The 26514-nt window shown below is 36.6% G+C and overlaps 1 protein-coding gene across 1 annotated transcript; it reads left to right on the top strand.

Moving 5' to 3' along the window:
• Positions 1 to 5996: 5996 nt before the first annotated feature.
• CDC16 (cell division cycle 16) lies at positions 5997 to 26324 on the top strand. Its single transcript, XM_039349131.1, has 18 exons — positions 5997 to 6197; positions 7434 to 7488; positions 8776 to 8873; positions 9377 to 9415; positions 10051 to 10191; positions 10757 to 10916; positions 11204 to 11298; positions 13927 to 14060; positions 15405 to 15484; positions 17251 to 17300; positions 18613 to 18686; positions 18868 to 18993; positions 19994 to 20146; positions 21152 to 21215; positions 22448 to 22509; positions 24494 to 24629; positions 25042 to 25132; positions 25655 to 26324. Exons 1-18 carry the CDS (start codon positions 6150 to 6152, stop codon positions 25915 to 25917), a joined length of 1869 nt encoding a protein of 622 aa, XP_039205065.1. The 5' UTR covers positions 5997 to 6149; the 3' UTR covers positions 25918 to 26324.
• The last annotated feature ends 190 nt before the right edge of the window (positions 26325 to 26514 follow it).

Genomic DNA, 26514 nt, shown 5'->3' with positions numbered 1-26514 from the left:
GCAGAGAGTTTCAACTCTGTAAATAATTCTGAATCTACCCCACAGAGTAGTAGTAAAACCATCATGTTATGATAACTTAAGCACTTCTAGGTTTTTAGGGTCTGCATCAGCAGTTAGCATTAAAACCTGGATTCTTTTACTACATTCAAATATGTGTCAACAAATATACATCAATGTACTGATCCCGTTCCTCTAAATACATTTCAGGAGTTTTAGAACATTCCTTGTCTGATTTGTGCAACATGCATAGTGCATTTACATTAATACAATTGTGATAGTGTGCGTTCCTTTATCAGTGCACATTGTAGACATTAGGCAACATGAAATCTCATTACTTTTGTACTTAAATATATTTGATCATTGCCTAGGACAGGGGTAGGCAACCCAAAACACTCAAAGAGCCACTTGGACCCGTTTCCCACCAAAAACAAAACACTGGGAGCTGCAAAACCCTTTTGATATCTAAAATGAAGACAACACTGCATATATCCTTTTTTACCTTTATTATAGGTGTGTGTATGTGTGTGTGTGTGTATGTGTGTATGTGTGTGTATATATATATATACACACACACACACACACACACACACACACACACTAAAAATAAAAGTAAAAATATGACTCTTGGGAATATCCATACTATTAAAACAATGATCACCAAGAGAATGCTTTCAGAGAATAAAATTACATACACACACAGGTAAAAAAAGGATATATGCAGTGTTATCTTCATTTTAGATGTCAAAAGGGTCTCTCTCTCCCTCCCTCTCTATCTGCCCTTGGTCTGCCACTCCTCTTCCCCCACTCTCTCTCTTTCTCAATCTCTCTCTTTCTCTCTCTCTCTCTTTCTCCCCCCTCCCTCCTATCTGCTGCTCACCTGGCAAGCTTCAAGCTGTTGTCCAACAGCCTCCGGGGTAGGCAACGTCGTCTCTTTTATGACTCATGGACTTCAACTCCCAGAATTCCTGAGTCAGCCTAGCTGGGCTAGCTAGCTCTCTCCTGCCCTTCCTGCTTCCTGCTTCCTTCAGAGAGGCAGCAAAAGGAGGAGCTCCGCCCAGAAAGCTTTTGAGCTCCTCGGAGAACACTGTGAGCGCACTCTCTTTTACACATACACACAGACACACACAAAACACCCACCCACACACACAGAGACACACACACAGAGAGAGAGAGAGAAGCAGGGAAGTGCAATTGCCTCTCTCTGTCTCTCTCTGCAAAGGCAGAGGAGGCTGGGAGCCACAGGGGAAGGCTCAAAGAGCCGCATGCGGCTCCGGAGCCGCAGGTTGCCGACCTGTGGCCTAGGATATGGAACCATAGGCTGAGGCCTATTTATAGGTCAACAAATAAAAGTGTTGATGTACCTTATATTAAGGAACAAAGAACAAGTAAATTACAAACACATCATAAAATGAAAGGACAGTTGGCAAGTTGTATTCCTTCTTGATCAACAGGTTTGGCTTCTTAAATGAGATTAAAGGACATTGGATGGATCATGAGTCTTTTCCCTCACTTAAGAAAAATGAATAGATCTGTAATGCTTGACAGTAGGCTCCCGTTCTGAGAAGATACAAAATATACAGAAGCAGAAATTCCAATAAGGATTTTATGTCACACAAAAAAAATCAAAATTGAAACATAACACAGAAAGCTACATAAGCAAACTCTCCAGTACTTCAGTCATCATTAAAATAGACTTTCTGTAATAAGCTAACAGTTTGTTTTAAAAAAGGATATTTTACTTTCCAAACTGCTACTTTCTGTGTAGGAGTAGGTGGTTGCTTGTTTACAGTCATAGATTTATCTTTAGATAAAAATTAGAACAGTGTACCTGAAATCAATTTAACACGTACTAATATCATAAAAAGCAAACTTCATAAACCACCAGATTTCATTTTTGTCTGTGCAAAAATGTGTCTTACAACAATTTTAAAACTACGAAAAACACAATCAGATCATAGTTTTAAAATATATAAAACCAATACAATTAAATTAACAAAATCCAGGATTTTAAAACAATCTATATTCAGCATAACCACTGCGCAATTTACTTCTAGATCCCCACGACCAGTAGCACAGCCAAGTTTTTAAATCCTTAAAGCAGAGGTCCCCAACCTTTCTCGGTTGGCAGACTGGAGAGAAAGGGAAGTATTTTATGCGCACATGCGCACAAACGGGGCCGCAAGCATGCATGTCATGCAAATGGGTCAGTGCTAGTGTCCACGTGACACTCATTAGCCCTGCCCCATTTTTGCCCTGTGAAGCCCCATTTTCGCTCCGCGGAGCCCATTTTTGCCCTACAGAGCCCCATTTTTGCCCCATAGAGCCCCATTTTTGCCCTGTGGAGCCCCGTTTAGGCTGCATGGAGCGGTTTAGGTCACGCAGCCACAGCGCTAGTGCGAGTGGGGATGAGTGCAGGCACACACATGTGTGCACTGGCCAGCCTGTCCCGCAGCCCAATGGCCAGGAGGTCACAGCCCAGTAGTGGTGCCGCGACCAGCAGGTTGGGGACTCCTGTCTTAAAGAAGGCAGGTAGAATCTGGGTCAATCCAACTTCTGGAGGTATGATATTCCACAAAGAGATCTAACCATCATAGGGAAGCAATAGATAACTCCCCCAGCTCCAAATCACATTGCCGCTGCTCTGACAGAAAAATCAGGCTTGGCATTAAATCACTAATGCCTGTTGGACCCTGGAAGAACTGGAACAGCCTATGCCTGTCATGGTAGCCATGAATTTCTGAACTATTTCTTACCTCACTTCCATGGAAGTCAGACTGAAGTCCCCCAGGACTTCAGGGAGGTTGCCACACAACAAGGAGGCTACTACAATAGTAAGAATCCCAACTGATCCCTATTCGTGGTTTATTGAACAATCTACACAGCAGGCTGAAATCATAAACCATAGTTCTGGTTCACATAAAACACTAATCCTAAACCAAACCATATTAAGAATTAATAAAGTTTGAAATAAGTTTTATATATCAGGAATAGAATGACTTTGGTTGTCTGATCCTGTGACCACCTCCACTTTCTAACTGTTTTTTCCTAAATTGTTATTTAAATAAAGAAATTCAAAGTGACACATCACCAATATAACATCAATTATTAATTGCTCAGTACCTAATATGTTACATTCATATATTTTAGGTTCTTCATACTAGAATATCAGAATTCACCAAAATCTATTGGGTAGCAATATAACTACTCTCTTAAAATATGCAGACAGCAATTATATATGTAAAAAAGTCCTTCATCCTCAAATATAGCTTTGTAATTCCAAAGTACATGGTTCCATTACTACTTGATTTTTAGCCTTCAGTAAAATTTAAATAAATTAAATGCTCTTTTTGTTATTTTTTTTCTTAAAATACATGCTTGCTAGTGATTATTTATATATCTCCCTTAGGTTACTTTGAGCTTTTTTGGTGGAAAAAATTTGGAAGACAAATTTAAATATCAATGAAATCTAAACTACATTCAATGCTATTAAAGTGATGGCTAATTACTAAACATAAACATAATGGTTTAAATAATTTTTTTTTGTAGTCTGTGGCAACAGTCCAATACTAGTCCTGTTCTATGCTCTATGTTCACCCTAAGCCATATTCAGGGGAAAAAAAATACTGCTGCACCTACAGTTAGTATAGATTTAGTTACAAACATGTAAACTCTCTTCACCAAGATGCACTTCAAGATATCTCATCCAGTTTTGGAAAGACAGAGTGACTTGTAGGGGAAGGAATGGGAAAATAAAGAAAGCAGAGGAAAAGGCATAGATACCAGGTAGGTAGTGAAATGCATGAGGCTTTAGGAGACTAAACTGTGCTTGGGGTGGGGCAGTGCGGAATGAGAACACGCATATTCATCTACAGCCTCTGAGCTGCCAACAAGTGATGCATGTAGTTCTCTGAGCTAAAAATGTACCCAGAAATGATTTATGATTTCTTGCCATGTTATAGCACCATCATGTGGTTATATGGCTCCTTCATCAAAACAGACTGACTTCACATTTTAGTACTATTCCTCCTATTAAAGTAATACTATCAGTATTTTTTTAGAAAGAATTACTATATAATTCCTCTATTACATATTGGTTGTTTAGGATTTCTTTAATTCTAGCTATTTTAAGCCATGCTAATTGATCATATCTAAACTGTATCAACATTTTATTTGCACATACTATACGTTAAGGTGACCAATTTTTTTACAATGAAAAGGAGGACAAATAAATTGAAGAAAAAAATATCGTAAATAAAAGAAACATTTTATTCATTGCAACAATAATACAGAATACACTATAATATGATAAATGCATAATAAAAAACATTTGTAACAATAACATTTTATATTGTAATTATGCTTACATGCCGCGCCGCCTGCAGCCGCCCCACCTGCATTGCTGCCCCGCTGTGTAGAGCGGGGCCCACGGCTCCCAAAGCATCAGCTGCACCAGCTCCAGCCCCAGGAGGCAGCCCGCCATCAACATACCCCGCTTGCAGCAACCCCGCCAGCACTACCGCCCACCCTACACAGCCCCGTGTAGAGCAGGCCCCACCGCTCCCACAGCAGGGGGGGCAGCCGGCCACCACTGCCCCTCACACTCCTGCCCGCAGCAGCCCCGCCACCCGCAGCCATTATTGTCCTAGCAGGGCCGAAGATCAAGAGAAAGTTACGATGGCTTTGCCGCTCCAGTCTCCTCAGGTATCTTCAGGACTAACTAGGAGATGGTGTAGTTGGGTAGCAGGGAGGAGTGCAAAGTTCCTGCCAATTCGCCTTCGCTGCAGACAACTTATATGTGCAAAGTTTGCCGGCCGGGTGTTTTGGCGCGCTCAGAAGCAATTCCTATTGGCTTTCGAAAGCCAATAGGGGGAGTAGCACAGCTCATGCAAAAGTTGAAAAAAAACATCAAAAAAGGTGCCGGAACGCCGTTCTGAGTGTTCTATGAGAAAAAAAAAAGCCCTGCAGATTAGTCTTCAAATATCAAAAAGGAGGACATGTAGGAGGACACTTTTCGAGGGAGGACAGAACTCACAAAAGGAGGACTGTCCTCCCTAAAGGAGGACGGTTGATCACCTTATATACGTTCCATACATTTATAAGAAAACTAGAAAGAAAAATACTTCCCATCATTACTGAACATTGGGTATAAAAGCACTGGTTGGTGGGAACTAGCATTTCAATTTCTGGTCATCCACAGCTAGAAATAACAATTCAGTACCCAATCCAGTGTAATACTGTTGTTTCAATTATTCAATAATTCTGTGGATAAGAGATGTAGTTAAGGTTTTGGACATGGTCTGGTGGGACCCAGATTCAAGTCCATCTTCAGCCACAGAAGTTTACTAAGTTGCCTTGGGTAATCACACTGTACCTTACAGGCAGAAAATGGACCTAGGCCCTAGATGAAAGCTGGACTGTAAATTTAATATTTAACTTGTACTGTAATTATGGAATTCCTTTATTGATTGCTGATGGTTTAGCATGCCTAGTGATGTCACTTATTAAGAAGTACAAAAAAGAGTTATTTCTGTTTTGCATTACTCAATTATTTTTTTCTATAAGGAAAAAAATTAAATGCCATTAATGTATAAATCATTAACATATATAAAAAGTAATAATTCTGGAACCCACCTATGTCGTTCAAATTCGGAATAAAAGGATTGCTACCTCTTCCCCACAATTTCTTTCCCTTCTAGAAATAATTAAATACCACCACTACTACTACTACTACTACTACTACTACTACTACTACTACTACTAATAATAATAATAATAATAATAATAATAATAATAATAATAACAACAACAACAACAACACTACCACTTTCCTAAGTAAAGCCTCGGTACCTTACCCTCTGTAGGTCAGATATCCTCGGAACGCCAAGCGCAGAGGCCGCGTTTCTGGCGTGCAATTGAGAACGGCACACAGGCCCATACTGGGGAGGAAAGTAATTGCTAACGGACTCGTGAAGCAATGGCGAGAGGGACGCGTTGAATGCACAGAGGGCGGGTCTTAAGTTTCGGAAGCTGCTCACTCGGGGTCAGGAAGATAGCGGCAGTTGCAAAGTGTCCACCAGCACCGAGGGGGGCTCTAGGGAACGGGCCAGCCTGGTCACCCGGTTCCTCCCGCGGGCGGGCACGGAAGGGGGATGAATCTGGAGCGCCTGAGGAAGCGGGTGCGGCAATACATCGACCAGGTGAGGTCGCGGGAGGCTTTCGAGGCAGCATCCCTTTGGGCTCGGGTCCTGACACTGTGGCTGCTTATCGCCTGGACGTGGTCTGGGAAGTGGGGCGAGTGGGACCGTTCCTGAGCGTGGGGCGCGGGGGGCTTTGGGACTTAGGGAATCGCCAAAGCAACGCGCCAGGGAGCTGCGAGTGAGTTTCTGGCTTCCCTCTCCCTGACACTTGCCGCGGCTTCTCCCTAGTTAATTGGAAAGAGGAAGAGCAGCAAAGGGCTGTTGAGGCAAGAGCTCCAGGAGAAGGAATGAATATGCCTTGAACTGCATAAAAATGCAGGATGTTGTTTGTTACTATCTGCCCTTGGTTTTTATTCTTTATTTGATTGATTCATTCATTGATTAATTAATGCCTTCAGATCAGTTTTTAAATCCTGGTGTCTGCCAAACAAGTCCCTGCAGTCTGGGGGACTTGAATTGGTCTCTCCACCTGTTCTCCACTTGATTGAAAAGAACATGGTGCAAGACTGAAGATAGTGCTTGTCTCTGTCTTTGTGGATCTAAAATACATTGAAGCATCATTATTCCAGTACAGGTTTATTAGAAAAATGTCTTCTAAATAGCACAGTATAGAGATTAACGTGATAAACAAAATACTTGAGAGGCTTAGATTCGAATTCCTTTGCAGGTAGTCCTCCACTTGTAACCACAATTGAGCTCAAAATTTCTGTTGCTGAGCAAGACAGTTGCTAAGTGAGTTTTGCCCCATTTTATGACTTTTCTTGCCACAGTTATTAAGTCTATCACTGCAGTTGTTAAGTTGTTAAGTGAATCTTGCTTCCCCATTGACTTTGCTTGTCAGAAGGTCACAAAAGGTAATCATACGACCCCAGGACACTGCAGCTGTCATAAATGGAGGCCAGTTGCCAAACATCTGAATTTTGATCACATGATCAAAGGGATGCTACAGTGGTCATGTGAAAAATGATCATAAGTCACTTTTCAGTGCCATTTTTAACTTTTAACTGTCACTAAAAAAATGCTTGTAAATTGAGGACTACCTGTATTTTCATGAAAATTACTTGATAAACTTTAGCCCTATCAAAATTTCTCAGCTTAACCTAGCTTCCAGGTTTGCTGCAAAACTAAGATGCAGGAGTGTGGATTTCTGTATAGAGCTCCTTGATTACAAGATATGTATATAATATATATTTATTTACTAATAACAAATTGTAACTGTTTATTTCCCAAAAACAGCAGCAGTATCAAAGTGCTCTATTTTGGGCAGATAAAGTAGCATCATTGTCCCATGGTAAGTTGAATATTTTATCTTATATGTATATGTGTTTTAAAAAATTACTTTGAACTTTCCTTTTAATTTTCCCTTACTATATACTCTATCTTTGTGGGTTGGCTATTTTAAGTGGGAAAGTTGAGAACTGATGAGCTATACAGGTAGTCCTCACAAATAATTTGAAATTATGACAGTACTAAAAATACATTTATGATCTATTTATGACCTTCATAGCATCCTTCAGTCATGTGATTGCCATTACAATCCATATATGTTGTCCTATGCCTGGCCTCTGGTTTTTTGTTTTTGTTTTTTTTTCTTCCTTTGCAGAGCAGAGAAATTGAAAAGATATTGTAAGAAAATAAGCTGTTTGCTCTTCTATACATCAAAAGCAATATGGTTGTGTTGGCAGCCTGGGGTGCTAGGAGATTTCAAGAGAATAAACTGTTAGTTCTACACCAGGCATGTCAAACTTGCAATGTCACATGACGTCACGCAATGTATTGTGACTTTTTCCCCATTGCCGGCAATGGGGTGGGCATGGTTTTGGCGTGACGCATCCGGCCTTTGGGCTGGCATTTTTACATGCCTGTTCTACACATTGAAAGCAATGTGATCATGCCAACAATGGGAAAAGGTCAGGCAAGGAGAGATTGCTTGCTTGTTTAAAAAAAAAACCCTCCCCCAGAGTGGAGAGATTGGAGAAAGAGAACTGTAAGCTATTTATATAGTTCAGCTGCAGTTCTCATCCCCAGGCTGAGGCATGATTGCATTGCCTTTGATATGTACAAGACAGTAAGTTGGTCTTGAACATTCCAAGGGGTGAGGGAGTGGTTAGGAGGCAAATGAAGGTGAAACTAAATCTTGTCTCTAACCAACTGGAAAGCTCAATTGCGATCATGTGATTTCCCACTTAGTGAATGCCTTAGCTGTGCAATTGCTTGTCACAAATAGGGTTGTTAAGTGAGGACTACTTGCATAATATATGTTCTTGACTTCTAAGAGTTAGATGTCTTGTCACTATATCATATACAGTCAGTACAGCTGTCTTGATGTCCTGGCTTTTGATACTCAGATCACACAGAGTACGTAGTTTGCTTTCATATGGTTGCAGTGTTCATGCAGATGCATGTGAATTTCAATGCTAAGAATTTATAAATGAGCTCAATTTGTATGCGGCAGAAATGTTGTGAATAAAACGACCAGTGTGTATTGTACTGTGAATTAACAGTAACATGCAAATAAAGTACAACTGATAAGCTATATGTAATATTGTTTTTTATATGCCTGTATGATTATTTTTAGAAGATCCACAAGACATTTATTGGTTGGCTCAATGTCTTTACCTTACATCACAGTATCACAGGGCAGCACATGCTCTTAGGTCAAGAAAATTAGATAAGGTAAGTAACCACAGACATACTGTAGTACTTCAGCTTAAATTTATTTATTTTATAGCATGTGTGAGAACCTTTTTTTTCCTGGTTAGAATATATTTGCTGGGAGCAGTGTGTTAAAAGTTAGATGTTAGCAACAGAAAAGCTGGAGATAAAAATTAGTTCAAACACACCTCCACTTACACAAATGCTACCACTGTTATTTCTTTTTCTCTCTTTCCCATGGACATCTCTCTCTTCCACTGGGCTAGAATTTTGCATTTGGTAAAAAGTTTCTCATTAATAGAGAATATATAGGATTCTTTGGGTGTTTTGTTTAAAGCCAGAAAACATCCCTGTAAGTGCAAACAGGTAGTTCAGTTAAGTTATAGAAAAAAATATAAAATAAAATGAATGTAGAACTGGATAAATGGGATAAATAAGAGATACAAAGGGCATATTGAGCATCAAGTCCTCTTAATACAGTTCATCTTCAACTGAAAACTAATCAGAGTTTCTATTTTCTTTAGTTACATGAAGCATGTCAGTACCTTGCAGCTAGATGTCATGTAAGTATTTAGTAACAACACATTTCTAGTAAATTGCCAATGAGAATAAAAAAATTCCCAAATCAAAATTTAAAAATTTGATTTTGTCTATCTTCTAATTTTAATTAAGCTACAGTTCAGATGATATTTTAAGCACTATAATTTTCTTAATCTTTTTCTTTTGCAAAGATACAAAACTACAGTATTAACAACAATGAATTAATATAAATATTTATATAAACAATTTTATTTATTTTGGTTATTTATTAAATTTGGTTGCCACCCATCTCGCGACAAGGCAACACAATTGTAGCTATGTGAGTTGGTGTAGAAGCATGAGAATAAATAGCTATCTTCAGTTTATTTCTGAAGATACTTTTTAGAGGAAAATAAGAGAAATGGGGAATGGAATTAAAAAGCATGGATAAGATAATTAGAACAACGAATGGATTAAGTGAATAGAAATTGAAGCATTGTATACTATAGATTATGAGACTGAAGAGGTAAGACAAATCTAGTATAATGTGGGGTAGGTAGATGTATGAAGGTAGAGTTGTCTTTAAACATATAATGTGTGAATTGGTTAAGCAATACTTTATTTTCTATGCACTGCTGCTTCAATCATAAATGTTCATACTCTGAGTTTCTCTGTGTAGTATGCTGCAAAAGAATATCAGCAGGCTCTCGATATACTCGATATGGAAGAACCAATCAACAAAAGATTGTTTGAAAAATACTTGAAGGATGAAAGTGCAGTGAAAGACTGTTCTAATGACTGGGAAATTTCACAAACTTCAGTAAGTGTTACTTGGGAATACGTTTAGGAGGATTATTAGAAGATCTAACTTTAGCTAGATGAAAATAAAATAAAAATAAAAGTATTTGAGGAATCTCCATTGTGTCTACATAGACCAGTTTTTCTCAACCTTGACAATTTTAAGGCATGTGGACTTCACCTCCCAGAATTCCACAGCCAGCATTCCACAGATGGCTGTGGAATTCTGGGAGTTGAAGTCCACATGCCTTAAAATTGTCAAGGTTGAGAAACACTGAGATAGACCCATACTTTATTCATACCAACTTCAGTCTGATGTCCTCTGAAAAAGCCTTTTCCAACAAAACTGGAGAACCATAAGAGGGGGAAAGTAATCTTACAGTAAAAGGAAATAAGTGGGTATAATTTTTTTACTTCCTAATTTAGATAGACAACAAACCAGTTTATAGAGCTTTATATAAAAAAAAAATCTGTTGAAAGGGACATATTATTAAAAAAACAGTGTATTACTCAGATGTAATTTGGGCTCAAATTCTAATTGAAAACCTGGGTTTAGTCTCTGGATTCTAACCGTTCTTTCTTATTAGATCAAGAGCTCGATTTGCCTTTTGAGAGGGAAGATCTATGATGCTCTTGACAACAGAACCCTAGCAACGTTCAGCTACAAAGAGGCTTTGAAACTTGACGTTTACTGCTTTGAAGCATTTGACCTTCTAACTTCGCACCATATGTTAACAGCGGAAGAAGGTTTGGATAATGTTTTTTCTTCACTTAATTAAAAAAAATCTTTATACGACATACCGTATGTAGAATCCATTAGTTAGCATATACAACCTTCACTGATCTTTTTACAAGATTTAGGTTTTTAGGACATTGCCAAGCACTTGGAGAAAGATTTGCCAATTGCTTTTTTTTCTGTGTCATAAAACAAATTACTGAGATGGTAATGAAATGTAAAACCCTTATATAAAAAGGTAGGACCATTTGGATGCGATATAGTTTTTAAATCTTTATCTACTTCATTTTATTTTCAGAAAAAGAGCTACTTGAATCTCTACCTCTTAGAAAACAGTGTACAGAAGAAGAACAAGTATTACTACATTTTCTGTTTGAGAACAAATTAAAAAAGGTAATTTTTTAAAAATAAATGTTACAGACAATCCTTGACTTACGACCTGTTGCTTAATGACCGTTCAAAGTTACCACATCTTGGAAAGAATGCTTTACGACCCATACAGCTCTTCTGGCTATTATAAAATATTACACTGTCCATTCCCCCCCTTACATGATTGCTGTCTGGGAGCTTGAAAATTTGTTTACATTTATAAATGGTTGCCAAGCATGCCACATGGTCGCCATTTGCAATCTTTTGTGCTGGCTTCCTCAGAAAGACAAAGGGGAAGCTGGCAGGGAAAATTGCAAACCTGCCAAGAGGGCTCCCTCTTGTCCCTGGGAGCTGGCTGAAAAGAGCTGAGCTCCTTCAGCAGGATGGGGAAATGATGCTTGCATCCTAAAGATCTGAGCTTCATTCCTACACTTGCTGAAGACATTCCTTTCCATGTGTGGAGGGGAGCTGAACTCATTTTGTGGGGTGAAAACAGAACTCCAATTTTACATCTCTGTTGCTGTACCCCACCAAAGGTGTTTCTTTCCACACACAGAGGGGAACTGAACTTCTTCAGCAGGCAGCTCTTTCAGAGAGGCATTTAAGAAGAGAGGGAGTCAAAATTCAAGCAGAAAGCATAGAAGTAGCACAGTAAGATTAAAAATGCTGGCTGCCTCCGATGAATGGGGGAATACTTGTCATAGGCTCCATCAGGGCTGAAAATCCTATTTAGATTTTAGTAGGGAGGATTTTTAGCTCTTGAGCAGAGCCTCTCAAGATCTCCTTCCCTTCCCCCTCACCACACAGGCACTTTGCACTCCTTACCTGGGACTCTGCTTTATGACCTGTGTAATCATTTAACAACTGCAACCAGGAATTGCAATAATTGAGCAAAGCTGTCACATGGGCAGTCAGGATATCTCAGTTAACAACCACTTAGTTCAGTGATTGAGATTTGGTTCCAATTGTGGCCATTAAGCGAGGACTACCTGTAAATGTAAACTCAATGAGACATTGTTCATATACTGGCTTTTTATATATTTTGAATCAGTTAGAGCCTGCTCTTCTGAAATCATCAATCATAAGCGTTCAAAAGATAAATGCAAAATGAGTATTGAAATTAGAAAACTGAGGGTGAGGGCAAATACATATGTCCCAGAAATCAGAAAGGGAAAATAAAAATATAAGGTAGTATTAAGCCATATTATAGTGATTCAGCATGTGAGGGCTCAAATGATGGAAGCTGATAGGGAAAACGGAGATTTAAATCTTTATTAATTCATATTTGTATCTAGCAAGTGACTCTTAGTGGTTAACAAAATATAAAGAAACACAATTAAAAATATATGCAGTAAGGATTAAAAAGTAAATAATACTCAAAATTATAACTCCTCAAAAATAAAAGCAGTCTCATCCAGGGCTTGGTTCATCTTCTGTTGCCAGTGATTATCAAGTTTTTAGCAGAGTTGCCTGCTAGACTAGAGCACTGGGGAACTCCTCAGGACCCTTCTGAAAACTATCCAGATCCAGTAGGTATCTGGGGCCGACATCTAAAGGATCCTGTGAAACTCAGACATAATCTGGATATGGTAAAAGGTGATCCAAATCCTTTCACCTGCAGATCACATAATATCTCTGAATAAATGAGGCACTTACATAAGATAGGCAGAGATTACTTGAGAGAAACTGATAGAGGCCTTACCAGATCCAGTAAATGAGACATAGACATGAAAGTCTCCCAGAGACATGAAAGTGTCCCAGAGTCATCCTGCTCGGCAGTTAGATACACCTCTAATCTTTAGTGTATCCCTGTGGCTCAATTTCACACATAGGTACTCACATTCCAGATCAGTATCCCTGATCACAGAGTGTCCTTGACCATCAAGCCAAACCCCCCCCCCAACTATAGCATTGAGATTTCTGAAGGACCTGAAACTTGGAATACATTCAGCTTTCCTTTCTTTCTGTATTAAAAGGGACATTCTTGGCATCAGATTTAATTCAAAGAAAAGGATAGGAAAAGTATTTCCTTGGCTATAGCAAGGGTTTATTTAGGCAGAGGTCAGTATGGGTGGAAGTGCAAAAAAGTAAAAAAAGCTGGGAGTTCAAAGACAGATTTTATTTTCTCTAATAGTTTTTTTTTCTAGAATTGTCTAGAGCACAAGGGCCTAGAGCAGGGGTAGGCAACCTTGGCTCTTTTATGACTCATGGACTTCAACTCCCAGAATTCCTGAGTCAGCATGGCTGGCCGAGTAATTCTGGGAGTTGAAGTCCATGAGTCATAAAAGAGCCAAGGTTGCCTACCTCTGGCCTAGAGAAACAAAAATCTCTGTTTTTAGCAAGCAATATGGTTAATACTGGATGGGATGAGTAAGGAGATCGAACATTACATGTGACATTTGAGGAGATACTAAATGATACCTTGAATAGTTGAACTGTTAAAAGGATCAGATGTGATGAGTAAATCCATCTCAGTAAACATACCCATTGTTTTTTGCAAATGTGTTTTATCTTACTAAGCAAATATTTCTAGAGAAAGCAGACTTTTTGAACTAAGGTGATGATATGAAAAGAATCTGTTTTCTCTGATAAATTTTACTATTCTTCTGAGGTGCTATTTGTTTCTCAACTGAAATTTCTTATGCCTTGCAGTACAATAAACCTAGTGAAACACTGATTCCTGAATCTGTAGATGGTCTTCAAGATAATCTCGATGTAGTAGTGTCTTTAGCAGAAAGGCATTATTATAACTGTGATTTTAAAATGTGCTACAAACTTACTTCTGTGTAAGTATTTGCATTTGTAATAGTAGAATTTATTTGTGATCATTCTTGCATATTTTAGCATTCTTGTAAAATAATTGTTTATCTTGTTTATTAAAATGGTTAAAAGCTATCTGTTTTAGTTTACAAATATAAAGCAATTAATTATGTGCTTATATTCTTTGCAATGTTGAATTCAGTTAAGAATTTGTAATGCAGTACAACTAGGGATTATCATGCAAAATATTAGAGTAAATGGAGATACCCTTTCCTTAGCTTCTGGTCTTGGAGAAGAACTTCACCCATGGAGAGCTCCATGAGGATAAGGCCACTTGGGAGAGTGTCTTGAAGGAAAATGCTGTGAAGACAGGCACTTGGCCTATGGCATTCGGGAACTGGAATAGGAATATTCTCTTCTAAGTCACAATATTGATGAAAGAGTTCTACTGGGGCACAGAATCAGTCATATCTGTAATAAGTCTTTTCATACTTTTTGTTCTTTTGGGACAGTTGTTCTTAAGCTGTTCGACCCATTTAATTTTTTCTCAGTCTTAAATAATGCCATTACGCTCACAAAGAAAAGCAGATTCTGCATAAGCATCTTGACAGCAACTGTCCCAAACTGGAGCCTCAACTCACAAACAAGCAATTACTATTTGCTCCTTTACCAAGATATGTTGAAATGTCAACCCTATAAGGTAGACCAAATTAAGAAACCAATATCACATAGGCCAGTGCTACTTATTGTAACAGTTATACTAACAGAGTTTTGCATTTTCCCCTCCCTCACTTTTTCTCCATGTCAACTAAGGAGGGGTCTCTTTGAGACATTTAATGAAATTAGTTTCTTGGAATGGGCTCAATCCCTGCTTTCTTGCTGATTGCCTTGGAAGTGGCTCTTCCTCCTGTCCTTCGTGATCATTCTCTATAGTCTCTTCATGAATTTACCTACAATTTAAGTACAACCATTTTAGAATGTATCCCTAAACTGGAATCCCAGTTCAAGAACAGTGGGTGTTCTAAGGGTAAAGCACTTCCTTTCCTCATTTATAACGCTATAAATGAGCCTACCAGTCACAGCTATTTGTCTTTAGATAAATGTCAGTCTGGCTTTCCAAGGTTTCATAGCTATAGAAACTCTATTCCTGACTAAGGAATTAAGGAAATTTGAATGAAACTGATTATTTGGGTTGGTGTGTTTTAAGAAACCGCAGTTCTTTAGGGTTTCCTCTGGATCCTTTGAAGGATGGGAGGATGCAAAAGTAACACATTCTATAATTCCACAATCTGAAGATCAGTAACAATGATTTGGTTATACTTAAGTAACTTTCTAAAAAATTATAAGATCTTATTTGGGCTTATTTGTAGAGTAATGGAAAAGGATCCATTCCATGCCAGTTGTTTACCTGTACATATTGGGACCCTTGTGGAGCTGAATAAAGCAAATGGTGAGAAATTGTTTTATGTATGTTGAAAATGAGCAGATTACTTTTAAAGTTTCCAGGCATTTCCTTTATTTTTATTTTCCTAATGTTACTTTTATTGTGACTCATGAACAGGCACTTTATATCTAAGGATACAAATAATTCATTATTGAGAGTAAAATGGAGGGGGAGAAAAGGGTTTTCAGAGGGGAAGGGGATGTAATTGAATGTAGTAGGCTAGATTCCCAGAAGAAAGGGGCTGCACTGGAGAGGAATAAGAGACAACTCAGTCCAGATATTTTGTGTGAGAGAAAGAGACAGCACCTCCCTAATTGTTCTCAGAGAATATAGTAGATGCAGATCGTGAAGGTTTAGTTTAGCAACATTCTGTCTATAGATGTAGAAACAATAAAAAACTCACCTTTGAAAAATCATCACCTGTCATTCATAGTTTTGGGGCCTGAAAGCTGCCAGACTGTAAGCATCTTGGCTTGACCTATGCCTGGAGCTAGGCTTGGGAACTTAGCAGTAATTATAGCTACAAAACACCAAGACAGCACCCAATTCCCACAAATGCAAAGACTTTTGGAGAAAGACAGGGACTGTATGACACTTTTCAAGACTTTTAACTGCTGAACCTCCAAAACTTGTTTATGTGGCTCAGCCAACCTGTAAAGATATAACGAGGTTAAATCTATTTCACTGGGACAACAGCCTACAAGTAGCATTCAGCTTATGACTACTACTTCAGCAACCAAAATTATGTTAGTGCGAAATAAGGGCAACTTATGACTGGTCTTGATGTTGCAGCAGTTACAGCATCCCTGTAGTCATATGATTGCAATTCAGATGCTTGGCAACTGGCTTGCACTTAAAGATGCAGCGCCCTGCAGTCTCATGATCACTATTTGCAGCCGCCTTTTCAATGGGAAGCCAACAGGAGATTGCAAATCCCTCTTGTAAGTCACTTCCACTCCTGCCACTTTTTCTACTGAGGAGCCCCTGGGCAGCAAGGTGAGTGGGCCCTGGACGGGCAGGCAGTATTTTTCATCAGCCATCCCTTCATTGTACTTCAGCCAATGGGCTGAGAGAGGTTCTGTTTCCTTTCTATTTGTGATGTAATGATTTCAATATTTTATAATATTAACCCAAGAGTTTGCTTGTAAGATTTAATTATTTTTTCAAATATTGCACCATACTTTTGGGTCTGCATTAAGAACTTTAAAAAAGATACTCCTTTTACAAGAAAAAATGATTTTGTGTTTTATAATTTATAATATGTAACTAAAATGAGTCAATATTGCATCTAATTTTACAGTATTTAATTCACCGTTTTCTAAGTAAGCATGTAGATTTCAGTGCAAAGTAAAATTGATTCATTTGTATTGGAAAAATCCAAGACTTTAGAAGTTGGTAGAGATGAGACCCATTCAGACACTTGTTTCTAACAAAAAAGTCAGCATCTTAAAAAATGGAAATTGGAAGTCGATCCAGTAAATGAAAATTATACCTATACTACTTTTTAATTAATATGCAACTCACATGTTATTCTGTTAATTAGACTAAAGTGATGTCTTTGTATGTTTTTGAAACTGTTAGAAAGGAGATTTGGAAATTAGATTTTATAGTGTAATTTTCTAATACTTGTTCGATCATTTTATTATTTTAATCATTTAAAAATATTTTTAGTCTGATTTCTTTTCAGTTTGCATACTTTTTAAAATCATGATATAATTTCTCTATTGTGTCTGACATAAATCTTGCTGAACATATTCATTCTATTTTTCTAGAACTTTTCTATCTTTCTCATAAACTGGTGGATTTGTATCCAAATAATCCTGTAAGTTATATATTTTTTATTTTTAATAGCACTGCTATAATTTAAACAAAAGATCAACATTAGACTGTATATAGTGAAATACACAATTTGATATGTCTAGGTGAGGATATTAAAGCTGATTCGTGCACAAACTGTGCAACACTCAAGAAAGTGTCCAATATAAACATTCCAGTTCAGACACAATTTATGTGAGAAGGTTGCAGTAAATCTAAATATTTGAATTTGATCAATCTGCCATGATGAGTGACAGCTGTATTATAAATGTGGAAGTGTATATTAGAATAATATTTTTTTTTGTAAAGTAGTAAGGCACACAGGCCTTGGACCCTTGCCATGTAAAGAATTTCTGAGGAAAGGTAGACTTTGGCATTAGATTCTCTCTAGATTTCTCTCTCTCTTAGATTTCTGATTCTGGGGAGTTAAACATTTGTCTCTGATACTTATTCTAAACTTTGGAGCAAAAATGCTCCATTGTTGTACGAAATATTGTGGTTGCCGAAGTGCAAGGTGATGACAGATTTTCATTAATTAATCAGATGCTGGAGATTTTTTCCTAGAGGACATTGTTAATAAGAATGCAAGTAATATAATAAAGCAATGTTGAGAAGATCAGAAAAAGAATATTCATATAAAAAAGTTATGTTTCCAAGGCCTTAGAAAAATTCTAAGGAAACACAGAATGGAATGGTAGCATAGCTAGGATTCTGGTAGGATATTCTGATTTAAACTAAAGTTATCGATATTATTAAGTTTAATGTAGAATGCATCAGAAGGAAAGAGAAGGGGTTATTTTACTTACCATCATGCTGTCTTAAATGCACACAGTATTTATAACGTTATTAGAATCCATTCTGCTTTCTGCTTGCCATGTAAAAAAAGATTTTCTCAGCAACAAAATGCTGTGGATTCAGCACTGCGAAAATAAGGAATTGCCTCAAATGGGAGCAAATTTTCAAGAAAATGTACAGAAAAAAATCACTGGCAACTATGTATGTACTTGTCAGAGCAAGGCTATCAAAATAGTTAAAAACATAGAGTAATAATAATGTATCAAACTTGTATGCCATCTGACTCAGCAATTTTGGACAGCTCACTATCAAATAATTACAATAAAATCATTAAAAGATTAATATAAAACATGACAAGTGCAATGAAGGGAGTACAATATAAACATTTGCATATATGCCTTTTAAAGACACAACATATGTGGCTCTGCATTTATATATTGTAGTATTATTAGATTCATGAAGTGTTCGTTTTTCTAATTTATATTTCTGTAATAAACTCTGTTTAATTTAATTTTTGGTTTTAGGTCTCTTGGTTTGCTGTAGGATGCTATTATCTCATGGTTGGCCATAAAAATGAACATGCCAGAAGATACCTCAGGTAAGTTTTACTTCCTGAGAATTTGAAGCTAAGAAGTATATTTGTCATTTCTTTTTTTAAAAAAATCTATGTTTTGAAGTATAGCATTTCTATTAATAATTTAATTATTTATTAAATAGTTATAATATTGCAAGTTTAATAAACTGTTGTTTTGGAAAATTGTTTTTTTTTTCTGTTTCAGTAAAGCCACTACACTAGAAAGAACATATGGGCCAGCATGGATAGCATATGGACATTCATTTGCAGTTGAGAGTGAGCATGATCAGGCCATGGCAGCGTATTTCACAGCAGCCCAGTTGATGAAGGGGTACGTCACAATTCCAACTCCCATGGAATAGGAATGCAAGTTCCAATCTGGGTTGATCAGCAGGACTAGAAGTTTACTCTTCTGAGCTTTCAGGCTGATGCTGGAGCCCATCCTCAGGGAACTTCTCTCTATTGGAATATGTTCTTTGGACTATCGATTAGTCGTATTTATGTGGTGCCCTCTTATTGGTTCATTGGGGTGTTGATGGCTGATGATCAGCTGTTGTTTCCTTGTGTTGCCAAGTCCTTGGCTCCTAAGTACCTGATAAGCTAGTGGTAAATGAGCACTCCTGTTGACTAACATTTCCCTGGCTATCTTTGTACCTGCACAGCCAACAATTTTAGTAGCTTGAATGTATACATTGAATGTATGTCCTTGTTCATTGCAATGTGAGGCTATCAATGAGTTTGTATCTCCTTGTCTGACTGCTCATTTGTGTTCTTGCAATCTGGTGGTTAGCTTCCTCCCCATCTGTCCTACATAGTCACAGGGACAATCCATGCAGAGGATCTGGTAGATTACATTAGAAGTATCTCCCACTTCCAAGCGATCTATGCAGTGCATGATTTGTCCTTCTAAGGTAGCCCCTGGATGGTGTGCAATGCCCACTTGCAGATCTTGGAAGCTATATTCTATTGCATTGTCCTGGGACACGTATATTTGCCTTCATTTGTAATATCAGTGCAATCTGATAGCAATGTCTTAATGAGGGAATGTTCATATTTAAAGTAAAATGGAATTAAAACAGGTTAGCATTTACACTAGGATACATATTAACTTTGTATAATTGAACTTTGTAACTGTATTTGATGAACTGGTGGATGGAATATATGTTTTGGGGGGGATATACTTTATAACATGGATCTGTTTTCTGCTTGTAAGATTTATTATGCTTTCATAAAAAACATGAAAATTTACAGTATTTTGATAGTTTTATGTTGTAGCTGAAAATTAAATGCATTTTTTCTCCCTTTTATCTTAAATATCTTTGTTTTTGCAGTTGCCATTTGCCAATGTTGTACATTGGATTAGAGTATGGATTGACTAACAATTCAAAATTAGCTGAACGCTTTTTCAGCCAAGCTTTAAGTATTGCACCTGAAGATCCTTTTGTTATGCATGAAGTTGGGGTAGTAGCATTTCAGAATGGGGAGTAAGTATTTTTTTATGACAGTTTGTACGCGTGAAAGTATACTGCTATATACTGCAAATTATTCTGCATACTAGATTAAATTACAGGGCTACAATAGCAGCATTTATTACTGCTATTATAGTTATTAAACTTAATATAAGAAACAAAATCTGTGCTGACAGAGCAATGACTTTTTTCTTTCTATGACTACGTTATTTTTAAAACCTGAGAATTATTTCTCTCAACTTTAAATAGTCAATATATTCCTGTATTAACCCCCCCCCCATAATTTCAGAAATTGCTGACTTTAGAAAAGCATGTAAATATGTCAACTTTTTAAAAGATACTTTTAGTGCTGCATTCTTAATTCATTTTTTCCTCCAAAGTGTTTAAGCTTATAACATAATTAAAAACAAAAGAAAATCAAAGACATGTTTATTTCATATGCATTGAAGATATCACAGTGGATGGATTTTGTGTTTAAGACATAGTCATGTTTAATGTTCCAGCGCTTGATACACACTTGTTTTGTTGTGTTTTTTTTGAGAAATAGAAACTGATCCTCATCAGCCATAATATTTTCATAAATTCCCAAGGCAGTAAGAGAAACAAAGAAATAAGAAAGTCTATTAGCATTTTGGCTGAAGAGCAACAATATTAAAAAAGTTTGGTTTACTCTGTCCTATCCATATTTATAAATTATGTATTAATTTATCTGTCAAAGCAGTACCCAAATGTATTTTTTATTCAAATGTGACTGAAGAGATCTTATGTTGACTTCAGCATCTTGGTCTCCTTTAACGCTCATAATAAAAACAGCCTAATTAAGTCTGCGATTATTACATTTTCACCGGTGCCTTGGAATATGAACAATGATAGAATGGATTAATACCTATATTCTGATAAAATATAATTGAGACATCGTATGTTCTATCCACAAAATAAAATATCCTTTCATTTATTATTTTGTAAAAAAAAATTGAAAAGACTTAAATATCTATTATGAAGTGTTTTATTTTCTTTCAGCTGGAAAACTTCAGAAAAGTGGTTTCTTGATGCACTAGAAAAGATCAAAGCTATTGGAAATGAGGTATTTAGTTATATATATTTTTCTTACTAAGACTGTTGGCTACAAGCTAGTGCTGTTTTAAAATATAAGTGTAGAACATCTCTTGGCCCTAGTATTCAGCTGATGAAGACTTCAGAATGCACATACATAGTCTTGTAAGTATCATGTCAATCCATAGAGGGCTTTGCAGATGATAACCAGTACCTTGAATTGGACCTGAAAGCCTATAGGTAGCCAATGAAACTACCGAAAAACAAATATGTTACCAAACCTACTTTTTCCTATTAGTAGCCAATTCTCTGCATTTAAGATCAATTGCAGCTTCCAATTCATCTTCAAGGGTAGAATATGTGATGGGTTGACAGTGGCATGAATCACATTCATATGGTCTTTCTAAACCATCAAAGCTGGGGCAAAGGCCCTGGTCACTCCCTCAGTCTGCTACTTGAGCAGCAACTATGCATACAGGAAGACCTGAAAAGTAGTGAGCTGCTTCTTAAAAAGGATGGAACCCTGTCCAGAGTTGAACTAGAGAATCATATCAAGACAGATTTATCACCTACAAATATCCACTCCATTATCAGAATTAATCTGAACTTGTTATAACTTATCTAGTCCTCATGGCCTGTAGACACATAGATTAGAATCTCCACAGCATATCTGGCCTAGCCAAAGAGTGGTGATGTACAATTGAGTATTAGTAACATACTGCTGATACCTTAACCAAAACCAACAAATGAATTCCTACAGCAGTTTTCCTCATCCATATTGGATACAGGGCTGACAATAGCTGCAGATTCCAATATTTGTGCAAATGGGCATAATCATGGTCAGTATAACTTTTATTAATTTACTGTTTAAATTTTTATTAGCCAATATTGTCTTTTTCCAGATAATTATATGCTCAAAATAATACTGCTTAGTAAACCTCTCAATAAATCTAACCAGAACTTATAATATAGGGAGTTTATTGGTATTCAGTGGGAAAATATCCATCAAGAAACCCCAAATATTCTGGCTGCTGTTATACATTACTGAGAAAGAATTCATAATGAATTATTTATTCATTTATAATATATTGTATACTTTGTCATTTTAAAAGGGTTTAATGGCATTAAATCTAATCCATTTGAAGAACTCCTTATACATGCATGGAAATTCTCCAACATACTATAATAATATAAATTACCTTATTTAAGTTGGGCCTTTCCTCAGAATGATATTTCTTTATAAGTGATGTTATTTTGCTACAGGTGACTGTAGATAAATGGGAACCTTTACTGAATAACTTGGGCCATGTGTGCAGAAAACTGAAGTAAGTATGTGCATATGGAGATTGAAGGGGGAGAAACTTTTTAACCAGTAGTTATTTTAAGTTTATTTTATGTTAGTCCCAGTTCTATAATTTATAAAAATCGTAGCACTGTATAGATAGACTGGAAAAAAACATCTCAGAAAGCGAAGGCAAAGTATTTTTGTATTATAAGAGTTGGTGTGGTATAATAGCGAAGTTTATTCATTTTTTGTCATTTTAGTTATTTGTTTCCCTTTCCCCTTTAGTTATTTGTTTAGACTAGGGAGATTGACAGATCTACCTACCTACCTACCTACCTACCTACCTACCTACCTACCTACCTACCTACCTACCTACAGTGGATATAAAAAGTTTACACACTCCTATTAAAATGCCAGTTTTTGAGATTTAAAATAATCAGACCACGATATATCACTTCAGAATTTTTCCCACCTTTAGTATAACATAAGTTGTACAATACAATTGAAAAGCAAAGTGAAATCTTTTTTGGGAGGAGGGGAATAACAATAAAGAAATTTACAATAACATAGTTGCATAAGTGTGCCCACCTTTAAACTAATACTTTGTTGAAGTACATTTTGATTTTATGACAACATTCAGTCTTTTGGGGTAGGAGCCTATCAGCATGACACTTCTTGTCTTGGGAATCTTTGCCCACTCTTCCTTGCAAAAGAGCTCCAAATCTGTCTGATTGCAAGGGAATCTTCTGTACACAGCCCTTTTCAGGTCACCCTATAGATTTTCAATTGGATTCAGGATTAGGTCATTCCAAAATTTTGGTCTTCTGGTGAAGCCATTTTTTGTTGATTTGGGGGTATGTTTTGGGCCAGTCATGTTGAAAAGTGAAATTCCTCTTCATCTTTAGCATTTTAGCAGAGACCTGAAGTTTTGTTCCAAAATTGTTCATAATTCCCTCCACCTTGACTAAAGCCCCAGTTCTATCTGAAGAAAAGCAGCCACAAAGCATAATGTTGCCATCACCATGCTTCACTGTGGGTATGGTGTACTTTTCGTGATGCTCACTGTTGTTTATGTTTCCAAAATATCTTTTGGAATTATTGTCAAAAGGTTCAAACCATAACACATTTTCTTACATGCTTTTGTTAGACCTGATGTAGATTTTTACAAGATGTAATTGGGCTTGGATGATTTTCTTTGTAAGAAAAGGCTTCCGTCTTGCAACCCTACTTCACAGTCCAGATATGAAGAATATGGGAGATTGTTGTCACATGTAGTACACAATCAGTATTTGTCAGAAATTCCTACAGCTTCTTTATAATATTGCTGTAGGTCTCTTGGCAACTTCTTGAACCAGTTTTCTTCTTGTTTCATCATTTTTGGATGGACATCCAGTACTTGATAATGTCCTTGTGCCATATTTTCTCCACTTGATGACTGTCTTCACTGTGTTTCATGGTTTATCCAATGCCCTGGAAATAGTTTTGTATCCTTCTCCTGGCTGATACCTTCCAACAATGAGATCCCTTTGATGCTTTCTAAGCTGTTTGTAAACCATGCCTTTTGCTACAAGAGGCAACTGAGTAAATGTCAGAAAAATCCTACTAGAACAGCTGAACTTTATATGGACTTGATCAGAATCACTTTAATCGATTGCAAGAATGTACTGACTATTTAACATCAGTTTGAATGTGATCTGAATATAGTGACATCCCTACCTATAAGAGGGTGTGCACACTTATGATTGGATATCCATTATCTATCAAATTTATATGCCATCTAACTCACTGTCAAGTGACTCTGAGTAATATTTCTGTATCCCTCACCCATAAAAACTCACAGCCCATACAGCTAGCTTTTTATTGTGGGTGGAAAAAATGTAGAAGTTGGAATTCTTTGTATTGTGCCTTGAGTTCTTGGAGGAATGCAGAATATATATCTGAGACAGAAATATTACAGGATCCTTCTAATTATATATTATATTGTAGTAATTTGTCAAATGCATTATTTATCTTTATTTTAAAAGGAAATATGAAGAAGCTCTTGAATACCATCGTCAAGCTCTGGTCTTAATTCCTCAAAATGCTTCCACGTATTCTGCAATTGGATACATACACAGTCTGATGGGAAACTTTGAAAGTGCAATTGATTATTTTCATACAGTATGTGTATATTTTATTCAGTATATATTTATTTGTACAAACAAAAATGTGCATTAAAGAATCACAACTTCAAAGCATAGGATATCAAAATGTTCAGGATTGTCACCACTCCCTTACTTGTTTCCCTTCCCCCATTTATATTATATTAACATTCTGTTTATATTCAACATGCTGCTTAGTTCACCTGAGTTGTTTGGTGGGAGGAATGAATTCTCACTATCAGATATTTCTAAAAGACCCTGATCTGTGGCAAATCATGTGAAGAATTCTTCCTAAGATGCTGATACCTTTCCCTTGTATGTTATTGATACTATTTTGGCTACAAAGGACAAGAATTTAGAGAATTTAGAGAATTTTAATCTGTTAGAGATACTTGAAAAGCTAGGTTTATTTGTATGTCCTTTTGAAACAGGCCCTTGGTCTTAGGAGGGATGATACATTTTCAGTTACTATGCTTGGACATTGCATAGAAATGTATATTGGAGATTCTGAAGCCTACATTGGTAAGTTGTTATTTTATCTTTATATTTGTTTGTGTCTTCCCACATTGGCTGTGGTGGTTACCTCAAAGAAACATGTATGATATGTAGTTATTTAGCATAGTGAATCTTTGACCAGGCTTAATAATAATAATAAAATGAAGATAAAAATATATTTTAATATATATTATATTATAATTGTTGTGAAGAATATCATAAATCACTTCTTGGTACTTTTTTCTTTTCTATTTTTCTTTACCTTTTCTCCTTTTCTTGCACTTATTGCTTTCTTCTTGCTTTCTCTTTTATTTTTCCTTTCTTGCTGTCTGTTAGTGTTATCTTCTACCTTCTTGTTTAAAGTTTTAATAAACATATTTGCAAAAACAAATATATTTTAATATGTACCAAGTTGAAATCAAGGTTCCTTCATTACTGATAAACTTCTCAAACCCCGCAACATGCAATAAAGAAAAATAATCAGACAGTGAAAGACATGTCAAACAGGTCTTAATTACATGAAAAATTAACCTAAGCGATTTCTTTTAGGGACTGCAATTAAGGATAAACTCAGATGCTATGATTTTGATGTGCATACTATGAAGACATTGAAGAACATCATCTCCCCTGCATGGGGTGCATTGGAATTTGATACAGAAAGGCAAACCACAGAAGAAAGCAATATGGCATTGGAAGCGCCTCATCAAAGAAAAACCACAGAAGAACCCCCTCCATTAGATGAAACTTTTGAAATTGAAATGAATGAAAGTGACATGATGTTAGAAACATCCATGTCAGACCACAGTACATGACCTTAGAATATTGGTGCAGATTCATCACTGTGCAGAATCATTAAGTAATTTATCATTCATCCCTTTCTGAATTTGTTGTTTTATATAACTATGTATACCATGTGGCCATCAGAGAACTGTCCAAGATGGTGACAGTATTTTGTTTATATCAATTTTATTCAAAATAATGTATTTTTAACTTTCACTGCATCGTGGGACTGCTATGAGACAGTGAATGTACAAACAAAAAATCAAATTGGATTACAATATATATGTTTCTGTACCCATGAACTGATAAATTGCTGCTTTGCCTTTTTCCATCTTAATTATGTGTCAGAATGTCCTGAAAAAAGTAGTTTTGATATATTTTATTCTTTAATTCAGAATTAAATTTTTCGTTTGATCTCTACATATAATTGTTAAAAAAATATCAACTGAATTCATTTTTTTCACTGAATTGTTTTTACTGTGATAGTAAATGTGCTGTCCGTCTAATATTTGTCACTTTCTTCGACTTTATGGTTTCTTGATTATCTTCCTCACCCTGGAGAGATTAGGCTAAATAAGTCATGTATTTTTGCAAAGATTTAAGCAATTACTATGTTCAAAGATAGCAGT

This window comes from Crotalus tigris, unplaced genomic scaffold, assembly GCF_016545835.1.
Source record: "Crotalus tigris isolate CLP2741 ecotype Arizona unplaced genomic scaffold, ASM1654583v1 scf7180000018227.753833, whole genome shotgun sequence".
Taxonomy (NCBI): domain Eukaryota; kingdom Metazoa; phylum Chordata; class Lepidosauria; order Squamata; family Viperidae; genus Crotalus; species Crotalus tigris.
This window is presented reverse-complemented; position numbering and strand designations above follow the sequence as displayed.